Source organism: Lynx rufus, unplaced genomic scaffold, assembly GCF_022079265.1.
Source record: "Lynx rufus isolate CCGP_SWC_20201006 ecotype Redwood Valley unplaced genomic scaffold, mLynRuf1.p SCAF_1, whole genome shotgun sequence".
NCBI classification, from domain to species: Eukaryota; Metazoa; Chordata; class Mammalia; order Carnivora; family Felidae; genus Lynx; species Lynx rufus.
Genome location: NW_025814823.1, coordinates 36582084 through 36599037, shown reverse-complemented (window position 1 = coordinate 36599037; position 16954 = coordinate 36582084). Strand labels below are relative to the sequence as shown.

General features: G+C 36.1%; 1 protein-coding gene across 3 annotated transcripts in view; it reads right to left on the bottom strand.

The window, feature by feature from the left end:
- TDRD3 (tudor domain containing 3) overlaps positions 1–16954 on the bottom strand; it is a 160937-nt gene that overhangs the window by 51574 nt on the left and 92409 nt on the right. For all 3 annotated transcript variants that reach the window (XM_047080537.1, XM_047080544.1, XM_047080552.1), the window contains 3 exons: positions 13600–13740; positions 10662–10818; positions 9861–9986 (listed from right to left, as the gene is read on the bottom strand). In XM_047080537.1, the coding sequence (XP_046936493.1) occupies positions 9861–9986; positions 10662–10818; positions 13600–13740 (424 nt within the window). The remainder of the gene's footprint in view (positions 1–9860; positions 9987–10661; positions 10819–13599; positions 13741–16954) is intronic.

The window sequence follows — 16954 nt, the reverse complement described above, 5'->3', positions numbered from 1 at the left end:
TGGAAGCTGATTGTTAAACTATTGATTGTCTGAGATCAGCCACAGTGGAAATATTTCCACCACAGAAATGAGGAAAAGCTAAAAAACAGGGCATTCCCTCACCCCCGCCTCTTCTCCCACAGCCTGCTGTTAACATTCACCTGTGTGCTATTTATGCTATGTAAACTCAATGGACACTTTTCATCTTGTCTCTCACTCACTCTCATACTCTTCCTACTTCTTTCAGCTCTTTTCTCAGTTTCCTTTGCTGGCTCCTCCACCTCTACTTGATCTCTAAACACAACTGCTTGCTTGATGTCTCTCCTTGGTTTTTAAAAATTGGTGTATCTTAAAATTAAACTGTCGGTTGCTCTTTCCCCAAAAACCCAACAGATGTTTAGAAATGGGGCATGGTAGAAAGAGTTCTGAGTTGGGAATCAGACAGACAGAGGTCCAAATTCCAGATCTTTAGTTCTTATGGGTAATATGTTTTATCTCCAAGCCTATAACTTATCTGTCAAATGGAAGTAACAATGTATCTTTTGCATTTGCAGATGATTAAATGATTTATGAATTAATAGTATGCAAAGCACCTAGAACAGTTCCCAGCATATAGTAGATATTCAATATGGCACGTATTTTATTTTATGGTCATTAAACGCTTAAATGAATGGACCATTAATTGAGGAGGAGGAAAACAGAAGAATGGCAAAAATGAAAAAGAGGCTCACTTGTCCTAGTATTCTGAGCAAAGCTGTATCTCTTCTATAGATCTAAGCACCAAAGAAAATTAATTATATGTCATAACTGATAGCATGGTTAACATATTCTAAAAATATGCATGCCACATAATTTGATTTCTGTACATTTGTCTGAAAAAATAATCATCAATATGTAAATTTAACCAAATTTAACTAAAAGACTATTTTAGAAGGTTATTGTTATAAGCAAAATTTGGAAACTTTCAAATTACTAACAGCATTAATGGAATTATAATCGATTACTATGCAGCCATTAAAAATCATGCTGACAGAAATATATAATTACATAGAAATAGAGTTATATTTTATTGTTGGGAAAAAAACGCAGGTTATTTAAGTATGATCTCAAGCAGAAACAAAAACAGAATATGGTGATGAGACCATGGGCCATTTTTCTTTTCTTTTGTTAACTATATTTTTAATTTTTTCTAAACTTATCAGGTAACACAGATACAACAGGAAATAATACACTTCTGTGGTACATGATCAAAGAATTTATTAACCCCAGTTCTTAGCTCCTATTTTTAAAATGCCCTTCTAAGACATGTTTTAAAAAGTGCATTTCGAATTTTTGGTAAGCTAATTTTAACCAACTTTCTATATATTTCCTTTAAAAATTTTCACTAAAATTATCCCTAAATCCACATACAATTTTTGTATATAATTATCAAATTCAAATAACTACTAAATTCACATTTATAATCAGGACATTACATGTGCAGCACTGCAGAATATTTTCACAGTATGTTCATTTGAGAATTCCACAGATTACATGAGACATTCAACACTTTGTTACAGAATAGGTTTTATATTAGATGATTTTGCCCAATTGTAGGCTGATGTACATTTTCTGAACACGCTTAACTTAGGCTAGGCTAAACTATGATGTTCAGTGTATACACCTTAGGCTAGGTGTATTAAATGTGTTTTGACTTGCGATATTTTCAACTTACAATGGGTTTACTAGTAAGTAACCCTATCTTAAGGAAGATCTCTACGTGGGCAATCCTTTCTTGAGGAAACCCTTCTCAAGAACATGTAGCCTAACACATACACAATCTCTTTTCTTGACTTAGTTTCCTGCTTTTCTAATTGAACTATTACCATTATATCACATATCCTTCCCATACTCCCTATTCTTCAGTCTTTAAAATTTGAGCTATAAATCTATAAGCCAAACTATTTAAGCTGACTTGAAACCTGATTAAAAGAAAATAAAACAAGACCAAAATAGACACCTAACAACTATCAAAAGCATGAAACTTCATGTCAATTACCCATCAACCACCAATATTATATCTGCCAATATCTAAATATATTATTTACAACTGAATATTACACAGAATTTGAAATTAGGCAGTAATGTTAACCAAGTAAATACTACTTCTCACAAAACCCACAGGAAATAGAGTAATAGAACACCACAAAAACAGTATGCGTAGCAGAGTCTGAATATTATTCTGACAATGAGAAGAGATAATAGAGTATTTTAAGCAAGGGGGTAGTGGGATTAAGTTTGTGTTTTGAAAGATCGCTGACCACAATATGGAGAATGGGATGATAAAGTTCTGCAAGGAGTCAGGGGCGGGGTGATGAAGGCCTGGAGTAGAGCAATGGGGGTGGAGATGAGGAGGTGATGAGTGAAGGAGGCTGTTGCTACTGTTGCTAATCATGGAGATGATGGTAGTGGTGCTGGTGGAAGAACTACCGTTATGTGGAGGCTTAAGTGTCAAGCACTGTGCTTAGCATTTTATGCGCCATATCTAATTTGATATTCTCAACAACCCGACAGCTAAGTGCTGTTACTATTCCCCCATTTCCCAATAAAGATGTTAAGGTTTAAGAGGTTATGTAACCTTCCCAAAGACATACAACTAATAAATACAAAAGTTGTAATTTAACTTAGTAGTAGAATCAGTTGTACTTCTCTATTCCAGCATCTTGTCAATTCTCTCCTTCTTTTGGGAATAGAATCCTGCTTTCCAGGGGAAGGTAGTGGTGGGAACTACTCCTTCCTCCTTATATATAATACTGATGAAATCAATTATATCAGTTAATCAATTAAGATGTCCTGTGTTTTTCTGACTAAGGGGACAGAGGCCTTTTTCTATCTGACCTCCTAGATATGAGGACCATTTCCCTGTTTCTGACAAATATATTTTTTTATTACCTTTTATCCCATATCTGACACCAATGGTTGTTCAAGTCTTCTGGGTTTCTGTCCTAGCCACTCCACATACAGCAATGCCAATATCATTGGTGGAACTCAGTTGAACTTGGGTAACCAATAATTATGCAATGATAGATACTTATCTTTCCCCGCCAAATATTTACTTGCAAAATGGAGTCTTTCTACCTGCGTATCTTTATACGTCATTATGCCCCCTTATATGTTGGCCTTATGCTACACCTGGAGCTACCTGGATCAATTATTGTTACCACACGGAGACAGTCTGCCAGTATACAAAAAAAGCAGAATTCAGAGGCAGAACAATTTTCCAGTTATTGAGGCAAAAAAAAATCTTTCTTTGTATTTCTCTGGCTTACATCTTAAAACAAACTAATTTATAAGTTGGTGCCAGAAAATAGGGTGATACAAGTGACAGAACCTCAAATGTAAAACTTGTTTAGCAAAAAAAAAGAGTGCTGGATCATGAGAGTCTCCGCATCCCCTAACAGGAAGTTTGAACTCCTCACTGTGCAGTAAAACCGTAGTCTATGGTCTTGAAACTGAGACCATCTAATGAAGGAAGCTGATGCTGTTAAAGAAAGTAGCCAAAGAAGGTGTTGGGTACTTCCTAGTTCCTTCAGTATGCCCTACAAGAAAGACACAAGCTGGCAAGTTCGAAAGCAGAAGGGGCACAAATATAACTAGGTAAGAGGTGCTTTTCTCAATTATTACCAATAAGCCAGAAGGCAGAAATAGATAATTGTGCTTCCTGAGGAATTACAGAACTCTATGAACATTTATAAATGTTAGATGAGTTCTTAGTTCCTATATTTGTTTAATTTAAATCTTATCCTTTTCATAAAAATATCTCTATTTGGTGGAATATGTTCTTCATATTCTTCCAAGTGTTTACTCAACATATGAGTAAGTTATATTCTTTATTCTGCTTTCTACAATTCTTTTTTTTTTTTTTTCAACGTTTATTTATTTTTTTTTGGGACAGAGAGAAACAGAGCATGAACGGGGAAGGGGCAGAGAGAGAGGGAGACACAGAATCGGAAACAGGCTCCAGGCTCTGAGCCATCAGCCCAGAGCCCGACGCGGGGCTCGAACTCCCGGACCGGGAGATCGTGACCTGGCTGAAGTCGGACGCTTAACCGACTGCGCCACCCAGGCGCCCCTGCTTTCTACAATTCTGATGCAAGATATGAAGAAACATAAATAAAATTGATAACACACAATTACAGGATAGGCTATACCAAAGAGGGAATAATAGATAAATACAAATGTAAGACAGTTACCCTGTCCACTATTCTCACCATGTCTTTTGTTCCCCATTCAGAACAAATTAAGGTTTTCCTGGTCTTATTTAGATGTAGAAAGTTAAAACAGTAAAGTTATTGTCTCAGGGTATTCCTACTCCCATCTCTGGCCAACCTAAGCTTCCATAATAATTCAACGAATCAAACCTATTCTTTCCATCTCAAGTTGAAATTTAAAACACATATTCCCAATGGACATTGATTTAAGTGGTAGTTATGTATAACAAGGTGATATATTGATAAAGTATATGATGGCACAAAGTATATGATTTTTGAAAGTTGGCTTGATAATCTAGTCACCAATTATAGTATCTAGTCTGTAAAACGAAATTTAAAAAAATCTTTTTTTTTTTAATTTTTTTTTTCAACGTTTATTTATTTTTGGGACAGAGAGAGACAGAGCATGAACAGGGGAGGGGCAGAGAGAGAGGGAGACACAGAATCGGAAACAGGCTCTAGGCTCTGAGCCATCAGCCCAGAGCCTGACGCGGGGCTCGAACTCACAGACCGCGAGATCGTGACCTGGCTGAAGTCGGATGCTTAACTGACTGCGCCACCCAGGCGCCCCTAAAAAAAAATCTCTATATAAGAACCTTTTGGACACAATTCTATCACAAGGTGGTCAGTTAAATGTTCCCAAGTTGACACCAAGTCATCACATATCACAGAGAAACACTTTAATTAGTGACTACTCTCAGAAAACAATGTAATGCAGCCTCATTTTTTTTCAGAATACTGATAAAAATGTCAACTAGAACTATGTTTGATTCCAATTTAAAGATACAACAAAAAGTTAATGTTAAGAGAAAATCTCTCTAAAAAAAGTACATGTGATGATCAACGACCTCTGATGGAAGTTTTAAAAAATTAGAATAAAAAATGATAGCCCGCTTTTAGACAAAAATATGATATAATGTGGAAGTCAAAGTGTTACTAACATGCCTTAAATTTGTCAGAAGCTCATTCTTAAAGGATGCATTTTTTTTTTCCAGAAGACTGACACATTACACAGGATCAGATATGATAATAACAAGTCCATCCAGGCCTACATTTGTTTACTCAGCCAAAAGATGATTTCTAGGGTATTAACATTAAACAAAATCCTCAGACAGATCATATGATACAAAACATAGAAGCAAGAAAGATTTGATTATTCAGCTAAACTAGAAACAAAAATTTAAAAACCCCAAATATATGTATCACTGAATAATGATTATTTCTTTATAATCAATCTGGGTTAGGGTTAGGGTTAGGGTTAGGGTTAGGGTTAGGGTTACAGACCCACGTGATGACAATGTTTTGAACATTAAAATTATAAGATCCTAACATTTTTCATTAGCTATCCATAAGGCATTCAACCATTAAACATTATGGAGACTCCATCCTGAAAAGCCTTCTAGGTTTTCCTTCGGAAAATGAACAACATTTTCTCCCATCAATGAAGTGTTAATTTTAGAACATAGGATTTATGGAACAATGACCAAATTCTAAGAGAAGACCAACACGGAGACTCAACTTTATGACAGTAAAAAGTTATTTCAGGTTTTATTTTCAATTTAAAAAAACCCATAAAACCATAAAATGAGCAGAAAAACAATTCAGTTGTTTGCTTCATCCATTTATTTTACTATGAACCCCAGCTCACCTAAGAAAACAGTAGTAGTATAGAGTGGGTTAGCGAGAGAAAGAATAATGGTGAGAGCAACCACACACAGAGCACTCACATCTATTCCATCACCTTCATTGTAATAGGATTACATGAAGGCAGAGACAGGACAATATGAGAAACATCTACAAGCACAATAATCTTCAGGATATATATGTATCATTTCATTGTCCAGCTGTTTGTGGTCATGTGTTATAATCAATCTGTTACGAATGATGTCAAGATCATCAAAGAAAAAGTTTAGAGTCAGAAGAGCTGCTACTGACAGAATCAGGTTCTGGTCAAACATTTAAAACAATGAAATATTAAACCAAACGGTATTTTCAAGTCTGCCTGATTAAAGTATATTCTAGTCATTCAAAATAACTAGTTGGTCTTATTTTGGCACTAAAACTTTGAAAGAAAGGATTAAATATTATAGATTACAAGCATACCTCATTTTATTGTGCTTCACAGATACTACATTTTTTATAAATTGAAGGTCTGGGGCAACCCTGTGTCCAATAAGTCTACTGGTGTCATTTTTTCCAACAGCACCACTCACTTCATGTCTGTCACATTTTGTTAATATTATTATTTAATATTTCAAACATTGTTATGGTGATCTATCATCAGTGATTATGACTTTCTGAAAGCTCAGATGATGGTTAGCACTTTTTAGCACTAAAGTGTTTTTTAATCAAGGTATGTACATTGTTTTATAGGCATAATGCAGTTGCATATTAAATAGGCTACAGTATAATGTAAACATAACTTCTATATGCGTTGAAAAATTTTTAAAATCATTTGACGCACTTTGTTGCGATATTTACTTTATTACAATATATGCTTTATTCTGGTGGTCTGGAACTGAGCCTCTAATGTCTCCAAGGTGTGCCTGTACAAATATAAATCATGTCTGATTACTGTATTCGAAACAGCCTCTGCTAAGCCTTTATATGCTGTTCAGTGTGGTTTATACTAAGTAAATGATAAAGTCCTTTTTAATTAGTATTTCTGTGTCTCTTTAGTTTGTGGTTTCTTCTGGCTCACAAAGTAGACAGTAAGCTTCTTTGGGGTAAGAGCTACAAGATCCCTGTATTTCCCCCAAATGTTTTGAAAGAGCTAGTTTATTATATTCTGTATCCCCACCACTTACCATAGGCCTGGTACAAATAAATACTACATAAAATACATCTACAGAATGAAGAATTCCTCGGAGCCCATATAATGCAGTCTCACTTCAGTCTCAATCCCATGTTCCCCCTTGCAGACACAAAAATTTTTTTTTGCCTGAAAGCACCGAACAAACTCCATTGTTCTCACAGTGAAGTTTCACAGCCATCACAGTTTTGCACTGCCATCTACATGAAATAAAAACTCCTTAGGACAAAATGTTTTTGATCCATCCCCAGCTTACCACTTCTATCTCTGGCCCTCTGGCCCCACCTCTCCCACACTGTCCCAAAGATAGGGAACTGGTGATCTGATGCCTCTAAGCCTGGATGCCCAGAGCTCCCTCTACTTGGCCTGTCCTTGATCCAATATTCCTCTGCACACGTGTCTGAAGGTCAGATTATACACCTTGTAAAAGCCAAGGATCTGGAATATTATTATTATAAAGTCCACATTTTTTCTCACATGCTATCAGATTCTGTGTCATATTAATAGCAGTGTCATAAATAAAACACATCTACTAAAACAATACCCTATATTACCAGAAGTCTTCATAAACTTCTGTCTCCTCAGAAGACACTGACATTTGTTTTTGAGTGTAGTATCCAGGTCATGTATCTTAATTAACTTTCATACCTTTTTCCAAATGGAATGCTAATATCATTTCATTTTGTTGGTATAGAATATGTTCTGTGAGAACTGAAGCATTATAGGCACATAGGTCACAGCAAAATTAGTATCTCAGTCTCAACCTCATTATGATTTAGGAGATACTGCAGGAGTCAATAGCAAATGTAGGGAGACAGAAAGGTAAAAGAAAATCACCAAAGTTCTGATTGGGAGAGTATAAAGGAAGTTGGGACAAAAATATCAGAAAGGCAGAGATTTGAAGAAGCAGTAGAGATTCTCTTGCTGGCTTTACAGAAGCAAACAAACATGACGTGAACTGCCTACAGAGGTGATCAGGTGGCAAGAACTCGAGAGCTTCCAGGAGCTAAAAGCACTCCCCAGGCAACATCAAGCAAGAAAATGGGGACTTTGGTCTTAATCTACAAGGAACTGAATTTTGCTAACAACCAGTGAGCTTAGGAGAGAACCTTAAGCCTCAGCCAAGGTCATAGCCCCAACTGAAATCTTGATTTCAGGATGTGAGATCTTCAGCAAAGGTCCCAACTAAGTTTGCCTGGACTCCTGACCCACAGAAACCACGAGATAAATTTGCATTGTTTTAAGCCACCAAATTTGTGGTAATCTATTCAACAGCAATGGAAAACCAATACATTATGTTTTACAACCAAGAAAACATTGCTGTTAAATGTGTGCTTACAAATCTCACCTACATCAAACACTTTTTCAAAATACATTGCCTTTTCTATATAATCTAGCAATGAGCTTCCATTTTCATGAAATCTGGACATTTCAAATTTGTTATCATAGCATTTTATCTCCAACCTTTTTTTTTTTTTTTTTTTAATTAAAAATATATCTGAAAGAGAAAACTGAATTTAAAAGTATATCTCCCTGGGGCACCTGGGTGACTCACTTGGTTAAGCATCCAACTCTGATTTCAGCTCAGGTCATGATCTCAAAGTTGTGGATCTAGCCCTGCACTGGGCTCAGCACAGAGTGCTGAGCCTGCTTGGGATTCTCTCTCACTCTGTCTCTCTCCCTTTTTCTGTCTCTCCCCTGCTTGTGCTCATGCTCACTCTCTTAAATAAATAATAAATTTAAAAGAAAAAAGGGTATTTTCCTAATGTTTTGGACTCATATTTTTTTTTTAATTTTTTTTTTTTCCAACGTTTATTTATTTTTGGGACAGAGAGAGACAGAGCATGAACGGGGGAGGGGCAGAGAGAGAGAGGGAGACACAGAATCGGAAACAGGCTCCAGGCTCTGAGCCATCAGCCCAGAGCCCGACGCGGGGCTCGAACTCACGGACCGCGAGATCGTGACCTGGCTGAAGTCGGACGCTTAACCAACTGCGCCACCCAGGCGCCCCAAGGACTCATATTTTTAAAAATATACTATTTTAGAAAATACTTACTTATCCCATGCTTAGAAAAAAGATCCACATTTAACATTCTTTATCTTTTCAATATTTATGTTAATCACTAAAATATGTCATATTAAGGAATACATCATATTATGGGAGCATATTCACTCATTGTGTGAATATTTCCATAAAATATGTAATATGTGGAGAAAGAAGAGATAGGCCAATTTCACAAAGTGTTATATAAAATTATATAATAATAAATTCTCCAACATAACAATCAGTTTTCATAGCTAAATCTGTTATCTAGTGAAGTTGGGGGAAAGATCTTGGCAATATTACCTACTTTAGCGTTAGAGGGCAAAATAAGCTGCCTTTTGTATTTTCAGACTGTAACAATCAAAAATTTTGTTCTGTGCTTCTGTTAAACAGTAAATTTGTAATTTAAAAATTTTAATTTTCAACACCCAGATAGAAGTTTGTATTGTCAGTTCTTTTATTAAACTTTTTTTGGTGCGATTCCAAAGTTTGGTCTTTTTAAAAGAAATCTACGTTAGGGGCGCCTGAGTGGCTCAGTCTGCTAAGCGTCCAACTCTTGATTTTGGCTCAGGTCATGATTTCACAGGTTATGAGTTTGAGCACCGTGTTGGGCTCTGTGCTGACGGTGCAGACCCTGCTTGGGATTCTCTCTCTGTCCCTCCCCAGTAGTCACTCACTGTCTCTCTCTCTCTCTCTCCCTCTCTCTCTCTCTCAAAATTAATAAACATTACAAGAACAAACAAAAAAAAAAGCAATCTACTTTAAGGTAGCCTACCTTCCACACTCAAAGTCCCCATTTTAGACTCCAGGAAATCAAATAACGTGCTTGGAGCTGACGGCCTTGCATTTCCCAGCTCCTCCTCTTCTTCAGATCGTATTCTCCCCCTGCCTTTTCCCTTACCTGAAGAAGTAAAGCAAGAGATGTTTATTGTACGTGCAAAAACAAAAGGAGAAAATACACCAAAACAGAATCATCAGTCACCTCAAGTATGATTTTGTATGTCTTTCTTTTCATATTTTTCTGTATATTCTGCATCTTTTAAATAAATACATTTTTAAAATGATTATATCAACTAGTACCTTTAGTCCTCTAAATGATCTATCTGGAAATTTGAATTTGTTCATGTAAATTATCTTTTAAGAGAAAAAAATCATTCTTATAAAATTTTTCTTTAACCACTAATCCTTTAAAAGAATAGAGGATTAAGACTTGAATGACCAAAGAATAACACTAAATAAAAGTCATGTTCGTGATAATTTTTAAAAGTCTGCAGACTAGTCACTTATACAAGGGGCATAGTTCTAAAAATAATTAACAGAACTACTCATTTCACATTATATTTTCTCTATTACTTATAACAACCCTGTTAAGTAAGGTATTATTAGACCTACTTTACATAAAGATGAAGACAGAGAAACTTGGAGGAACTTGCACAAGTCTCTGTGATGCCCTAACTGGTGCTCCTTCCTCTTACCACAAAGAGTAAATGAAGTTATACTGTCCCCCCGCCCAGCAACAAAGCCTCAGCCAGAAATGCAAACAATACTATCTGTCACATGGCTTAATGAACTCTACCTCTCAGAGGTGGACCTGTAACAGGTTTGTGTTTATTGCTGTTAAGAAGTACATTCAGCGCTGCTTCTAAGTTGTTGCCATTATCCATAAGAGCTTGCCTCGATGCTTCTTTACTGAAGCCCATTTCTGTTATGTGTTTCAGAGCCTTCTCATCAACCTGTAAGAAATTAAAAGCAAAGCTACGCTAACGGCCAATAAATAAGCAAGGTATACGTTTTTAAGTATATGTATAGTTTCTTTTTTTTTTAAGTTTATTTATTTTGAGAGACAGAGTGAGTGGAAGAGGGGCAGAGAGAGAGGGAGAGAGAGAATCCCAGGCAGGGATTCGAGCCCAATGCGGGGCTCAAACTCACAAACCGTGAGATCATTATCTGATCCAAGAGTCGGACACTTAACCGACTGAGCCACCCAGGTACCCCTATGTATACTGTTTTTAAATTAAAAATTACACTCATGGTTATAGAAAAAATGCCATACTAATACAACATCCACTTGCTGTTTGTTCATACCAATAGTCGAGGAAAATTCTGTATGATATGTGGGGTTGTGCCTCAAGTACTCTCTGACTTTACAACTACCATTACAAAAGAGTGAATGAATGAATGAAAGAAAGGAAAAGAAAGAAAATCATTTATGTCAGAAAGAAGCTTCTGAAAATAATACAGTGAAAACTATCTAATGAAAACTTTTCTTGCTTAATATTTCACTTCTCCAAAACTGCAAAGTATAAAATGAAGCTAACAAAAAGGTGCTATCTCAGTAGTTTTATTTTTTTTTTTTACTCTCTCTGTTCCAGTATTCTTTCTATACTCATTAGCAATACTATCTATGATGCTGTGACAGCCTGTACCTCAAATAGGAAAATCTACCTTAAAATGCCATAAACCAAAATCTCCTTGAAAAATCTAGAGCTGAGTGGAATTCAAGAACTTTTTAAGTAACATAAACATATCCCATAAAGAAATTTCTTGATGGTACCCCATAGGTCCCTTATCCTCTTTTTTTCTTCACTCTTTTCTCTTTCCACATCTTAGACTGGGTAATTTCAATTGCCCAGTATCAAAGTTCACTGATTTTTTTCTCTGCCTGTTCTAGTCTGATGTTGAATCTGCTAATTTTTCATTTCAGTTACTGTACTTCTCTGCTCCAGAAATTCTATTCGGTTTCTTTTTTTTTTATAATCTCTCTTTACTGATATTCCCCACTTGTTCATATATTGTTCTCTTGATTTATCTTTGTTCTTTGTCAACAGTTCCCTTCAGACGTTTGAGCATATTTAAGATAGTGCATTTAAAGTCTTTGTTTAGTCAGTCCAATGCCTGGGCTTCTTCAGGGAAAGTTCCTGTCAATTTCTTTTTTTTTCCCTAAGTGGGTTGTACTTTGCTGTTTTTTGGTAGGCTTTGTAATTTTTTTTTGTTGAGAACTGGACATTTTGAATACTATAATGGCAGTAATTTTGGAAATCAGATTCTCCCTCCTCCTCAGGGATTGCTATTGTTACTTGATGAAAGCTGCTGTTGTAAGTTTGTGTAGTGACTTTTCCAAACTTTCTTTGCAAGGATTATATTCCTTGTGATATGTGATCACTGAAGTCTCTGTTCCATTATCCTCTTTCTTCATTACTCACTATTCTGGATCCTCAAGTATTTGACTACCAGCCTTCAGAATTCTAAAACCGTTGTTTCAGAGAGTACTTGTCACCTAAATAGTTGTTTGGGTGGAGAGGCCAATTCCTGGAGCTCTCGACTCCGCCATCTTTGCAATGTCACTCCCTTCATATGTTTAATCCTTGCCACAACCCCAAACTGCTGGTCTCTGATGTTCTATGGCAAGACATCCCCAGAGAAGTATTCTCAATTTACTGAAGTTTGAAAGCTTCTTGAGTTAGGGACCATATTTTTTCAGTTCACTGTATCTACTCTAACCTGAAACTGACTTTTGTAAAAGTCCATGAAATGGTACCATGAAATGGTACTATGTTCAAGGAAGAGACAGCCTGGCCCATAGTTCTCCTTGGCCAATGGCTGATTTAGAAGTGGACATGTGACCTATCTCTAGTCGTTAAGACATAAATGGAACTTTCTGGAGATTTCAGAAAATATTTTCTTGTCTGATAAAATAGACCTACACCCTTTGCTTCCTGCCTTTGAACTTTTTGTGTGAAGACTTAATACACAAAGAGTCCTGTATCCCTGAGAAGAAAGGCAAAAAATCACAGAGATGCTCACCAGAGCTCCAACATTGTTGTACTGCTGGATTTATCAACCTTTGTAACCATCTACTTCTGAATTTCTAGTTATGTGAAATAATAAATCCCTATTATTTAAGTCAGTCTTAGTATCCCCTACTCTACAGATAAAAGCATCTAAAGTCATTCAACTTCTAAAGGCAGAGGAAAAAGAATTCTTGTCAGTTCTCTCATGTATGAGAACACTGCAGCATACCAGAAATAACTTTGACTCCTATCATTTATCTTAAAAATCCAAGTATATTTTGCAAATGAGACCAGAATACACATTTACTTGTTCTAATACATTTTTCTCAAAGAGCAAAACAAAACAAAACAAAATCACTTTACAGAAAATTTGAGAAGGATATGGAGAAGGGAAGGGAAAGGATGTTCCTGAGGCATCATCTTATACAAAATAATCTCCATTAAATGTCCTCTATTAAATGTGATGGCTTTTCATCAAGCTATTCCAAAAGACATAATTCAGACATTAGAAATTTAAGTACGATGGAGGTTTTAAGTAAATTATCTTTCAAACAATCCAGATGCTCCACGATTAGCGACAATCCTTAATGAAAACCTTCTTAAGAGTTGTAAAGTTCATTCATAACGCGCTGAATAAAGCCAGGAGTGGTTGTGAGAAAGGACAGAAAAATCATCCAGGTAGGGCAGAACACATTAACTCTGTGGTTGATTCTTTGGCCTTACCAGTTCTCTGTAGACACCCTCATGTTTCCCCTCCGGTTTGGCTGACTTTTCTTTTTGTAAGATTTCTCTAGTTCGGTTCCCAGCAGCACTCATGTTGAGGTTACTTCTAGCACCACCACCACCACCTCCAAATGTCTTGGTCTTTAAATAAGTGAAAGACAAAGAGATGTAGATAAGTAATATGGAAAGATGGTTCTCAAGACTAGTCTGCAACCAAAAACATCTGGTAAAACAAGTAACGAAACGCTTCTCAATTATGCTAACTGATTCTTTTCAAAAAATATGTACTGGCCATCATCTCTTCTTTCCACAAGTCCGGGTGAAGCAGTAAAAAATTTACAAAATTAGCATCGTTAAGTCTTCAAGGCAAGTCATCAGAATAAACTGAAGTAGACAACAACATAGAAGAAAATACAATAATATTAGCATTATGGAGTTTAGGTGTTAAAATAATTCTATGGCACGATACGCGACTGATAAATCACGAGAGCTGGGTTATAAACCCAGACACGTAGCAAGTCTATTTTTAGCAAGGCACTCAACATGTCTAGGAATCAGTTACATTATGTCCATGATCCAATAATATGATTATTTACACAAACTTAAAAAGTAAACAAATAATGTGAATTTTAACACTGGATGAAAATTCTCATCGCTAACTTACTATTTACATTAATTACATAATATGCTATCTTACTAATTATGTATAGAAAACTTTAAAGCCTTTATTTCTTATTTTGTTTGAATTATTTCAATAATTATGTTTAATCACATTTGAAAATCTGCTCTGATCTCATTTTCATCAAAACTATTATAAAAAGACAAGAATGTAAAGGACATTAGTCATAAAGATACAAATTCATGATTGAAAAGTAACCCACTGCTGTTACTTGTACAGTATTAAATTAAATATGTGGTCATACAGCATCTTTAGAGCTCTAATAGATCCAATAAAAGAGGAAGAAGTCAAGACTTGATTTTTATTAGTGATAATAATAAATATTTTTACATGTGTTTTAAAATTATTACAGTAAGAAAACATCCTAGATATAAATTTATGAGATACTGGGAAATTATTTTCAATCTGATGAAAATATAAAGAAACAGAACCTGAGAAATAGAAAAATGATAGTAGATAAGCATTAACCAGACAACGTATAAAATATCTATTATGTAGTTGATACACCACCACAATATTTAAATTTTGTTTAAACCAAAATTAAAACCACACCTTCAAAGACCAAAGGTGCATTACTAGATTCATTCAATTTTTGGTTTATGCAATAGATTTGAAGTTTGGAAGGTCATCACTTATATAGCCTCATGATTTTAAATAGGCATCCATATATGCTTACAACTTCCAAATGCATCTCTTCCAAAGCTCACTTTTCCAATTATACTCTTCTGTCTCACTGCCTATGAAGCCACATGATGTCTGACAGGCACACTTCAACATTACTATGTTCAAAACAGAATACCAAATCTTTATCCTCAAACCGGTTCCACTACAGTCTTCTCTAATTCAAAGTAAGAAACTCTAACCTGCCAATTTCTTAGGGCAAAACCCTTGGAATCATTCACGATACCTCCCTCATGTACCACATTCAATGTGTCAGAAACTGTGATAGTTCTACTTTCAAAATTCCAGAATCTGACCACTTCACACCACCTATGCAGCTGCCATCTTCATCCAAGCTACCATCATTTTTCCCCTCCCTGGATCATTCAATAATTTCCTAACCTGTTTGGTTCAATCTTCTCTACAATCTACTCTGAACATAGCAGCCAGAATTAGCTTTTTATTTATTTTTTTTAATGTTTATTTATTTATTTATTTTGAGAGAGTGAGAGTGTGCACAAGAGGGGGAGGAGCAAAGAGAGAGGGAGAGAGAACCCCAAGCAGGCTCTGCGCTGCCAGTGCAAAGACTGACACAGGGCTCAGTCTCACAAACTGTGACTTAACCAGCTGAGCCACCCAGGCGCCCCCCCCTCCATTAGCTTTTTTAAATGTAGGTCAGTTGATGTTACTGTTGTGCTGAACACCTCTAAAGGCTCTCATTTCTCTCTGAATAAAGACCAGTTTTTTAAACATGGCTCACAGAGCCATATATAAGCTGACCTACATTATCACCATTGACTTTATGGTCTACTTCTTGTCCCTTTGTTCTCTCTGCTTCCACCGGCTACCTTCCTATTCTTTGAACACATACTCCTGCTTTAGAGCCTTTGTAAAGACTTTTCTTTCTCAGGTAACCACATAGCTAATTCTCTTACCTCCTTCAAGTCTTAGCTCAAATCTCATCATCTTGGGACCTAATTAAATCACTCTATTTAAAACTGAAATCTGAAACTTACTTATTTAGCATGTTTATATTATTTAGTGTCCTTACTAGAATGTAAACTACACAAAAAGAATTCTTAATTTCTGACCATCCTATGTTAGGTGCACCCCATCCCCAACCAGTACTCCCAACTCCCAACCTACTTTATTTTTTTTCTTCCTATAGAGCTTACTGATTTCTAACTTCCCATACAACTTACATATAAATAGTTTTCTCCTTTACTAAAATATAAGCTTGATAAGGGCAGGGATCTTTTGTCTATTTTGTTCATTGACTTAACATAAGCATTTATTTTTTTAATTTAAAAAAACAATTTTTTTTGTCTGTGTTTATTTTTGAGAGAGAGAGAGAGAGAGAGAGAGAGAGCAAGCAGGCAGGGGCTGAGAGAGAGGGAGACACAGATTCTGAAGCAGGCTCCAGGCTCCGAACTGTCAGCACAGAGCCCGACGTGGGCTTGTACTCATGAACTACGAGATCATGACCTCAGCTGAAGTCGGTGCTTAGCCGACTGAGCCGCTCAGGTGCCCCTAGTTTTTACATTTTTTAAAATTTTATTGATTTATTTTGAGAAAGAGATCCAGAAAGAAAGAGCATGAGCAGGGGAGGGGCAGAGAGCGAGAATCCCAAACAGGCTCTGCACTATCAGCCTGATGTGGGGCTTGACTTCACGAATCAAGAGATCATGACCTGAGCTGAGATCAAGAGTCAGATGCTTAACCACCTGAGCCACTCAGGGACTCTTAATCTAAGCATTTAGAACACTTCTTTGCATACAGATTTTCATAAGATTGCTGAATAAACAAATAACGGAAAAAATATATGAAAATCATGGCTTGATCGTGTGCACTAAATTCTGCCAAATCCACATAATTGTTTGAATGGATGATCATAAAACATCTTTCTAAAACAATTCTGCTCTTATGATTTTGCTGTTCAGACATTTTTTTAAGTTTATTTATTTATTTTGAGAGAGAGAGAGCACAAGAGCAAGTGGGGGGAGAGAAGAGAGACAG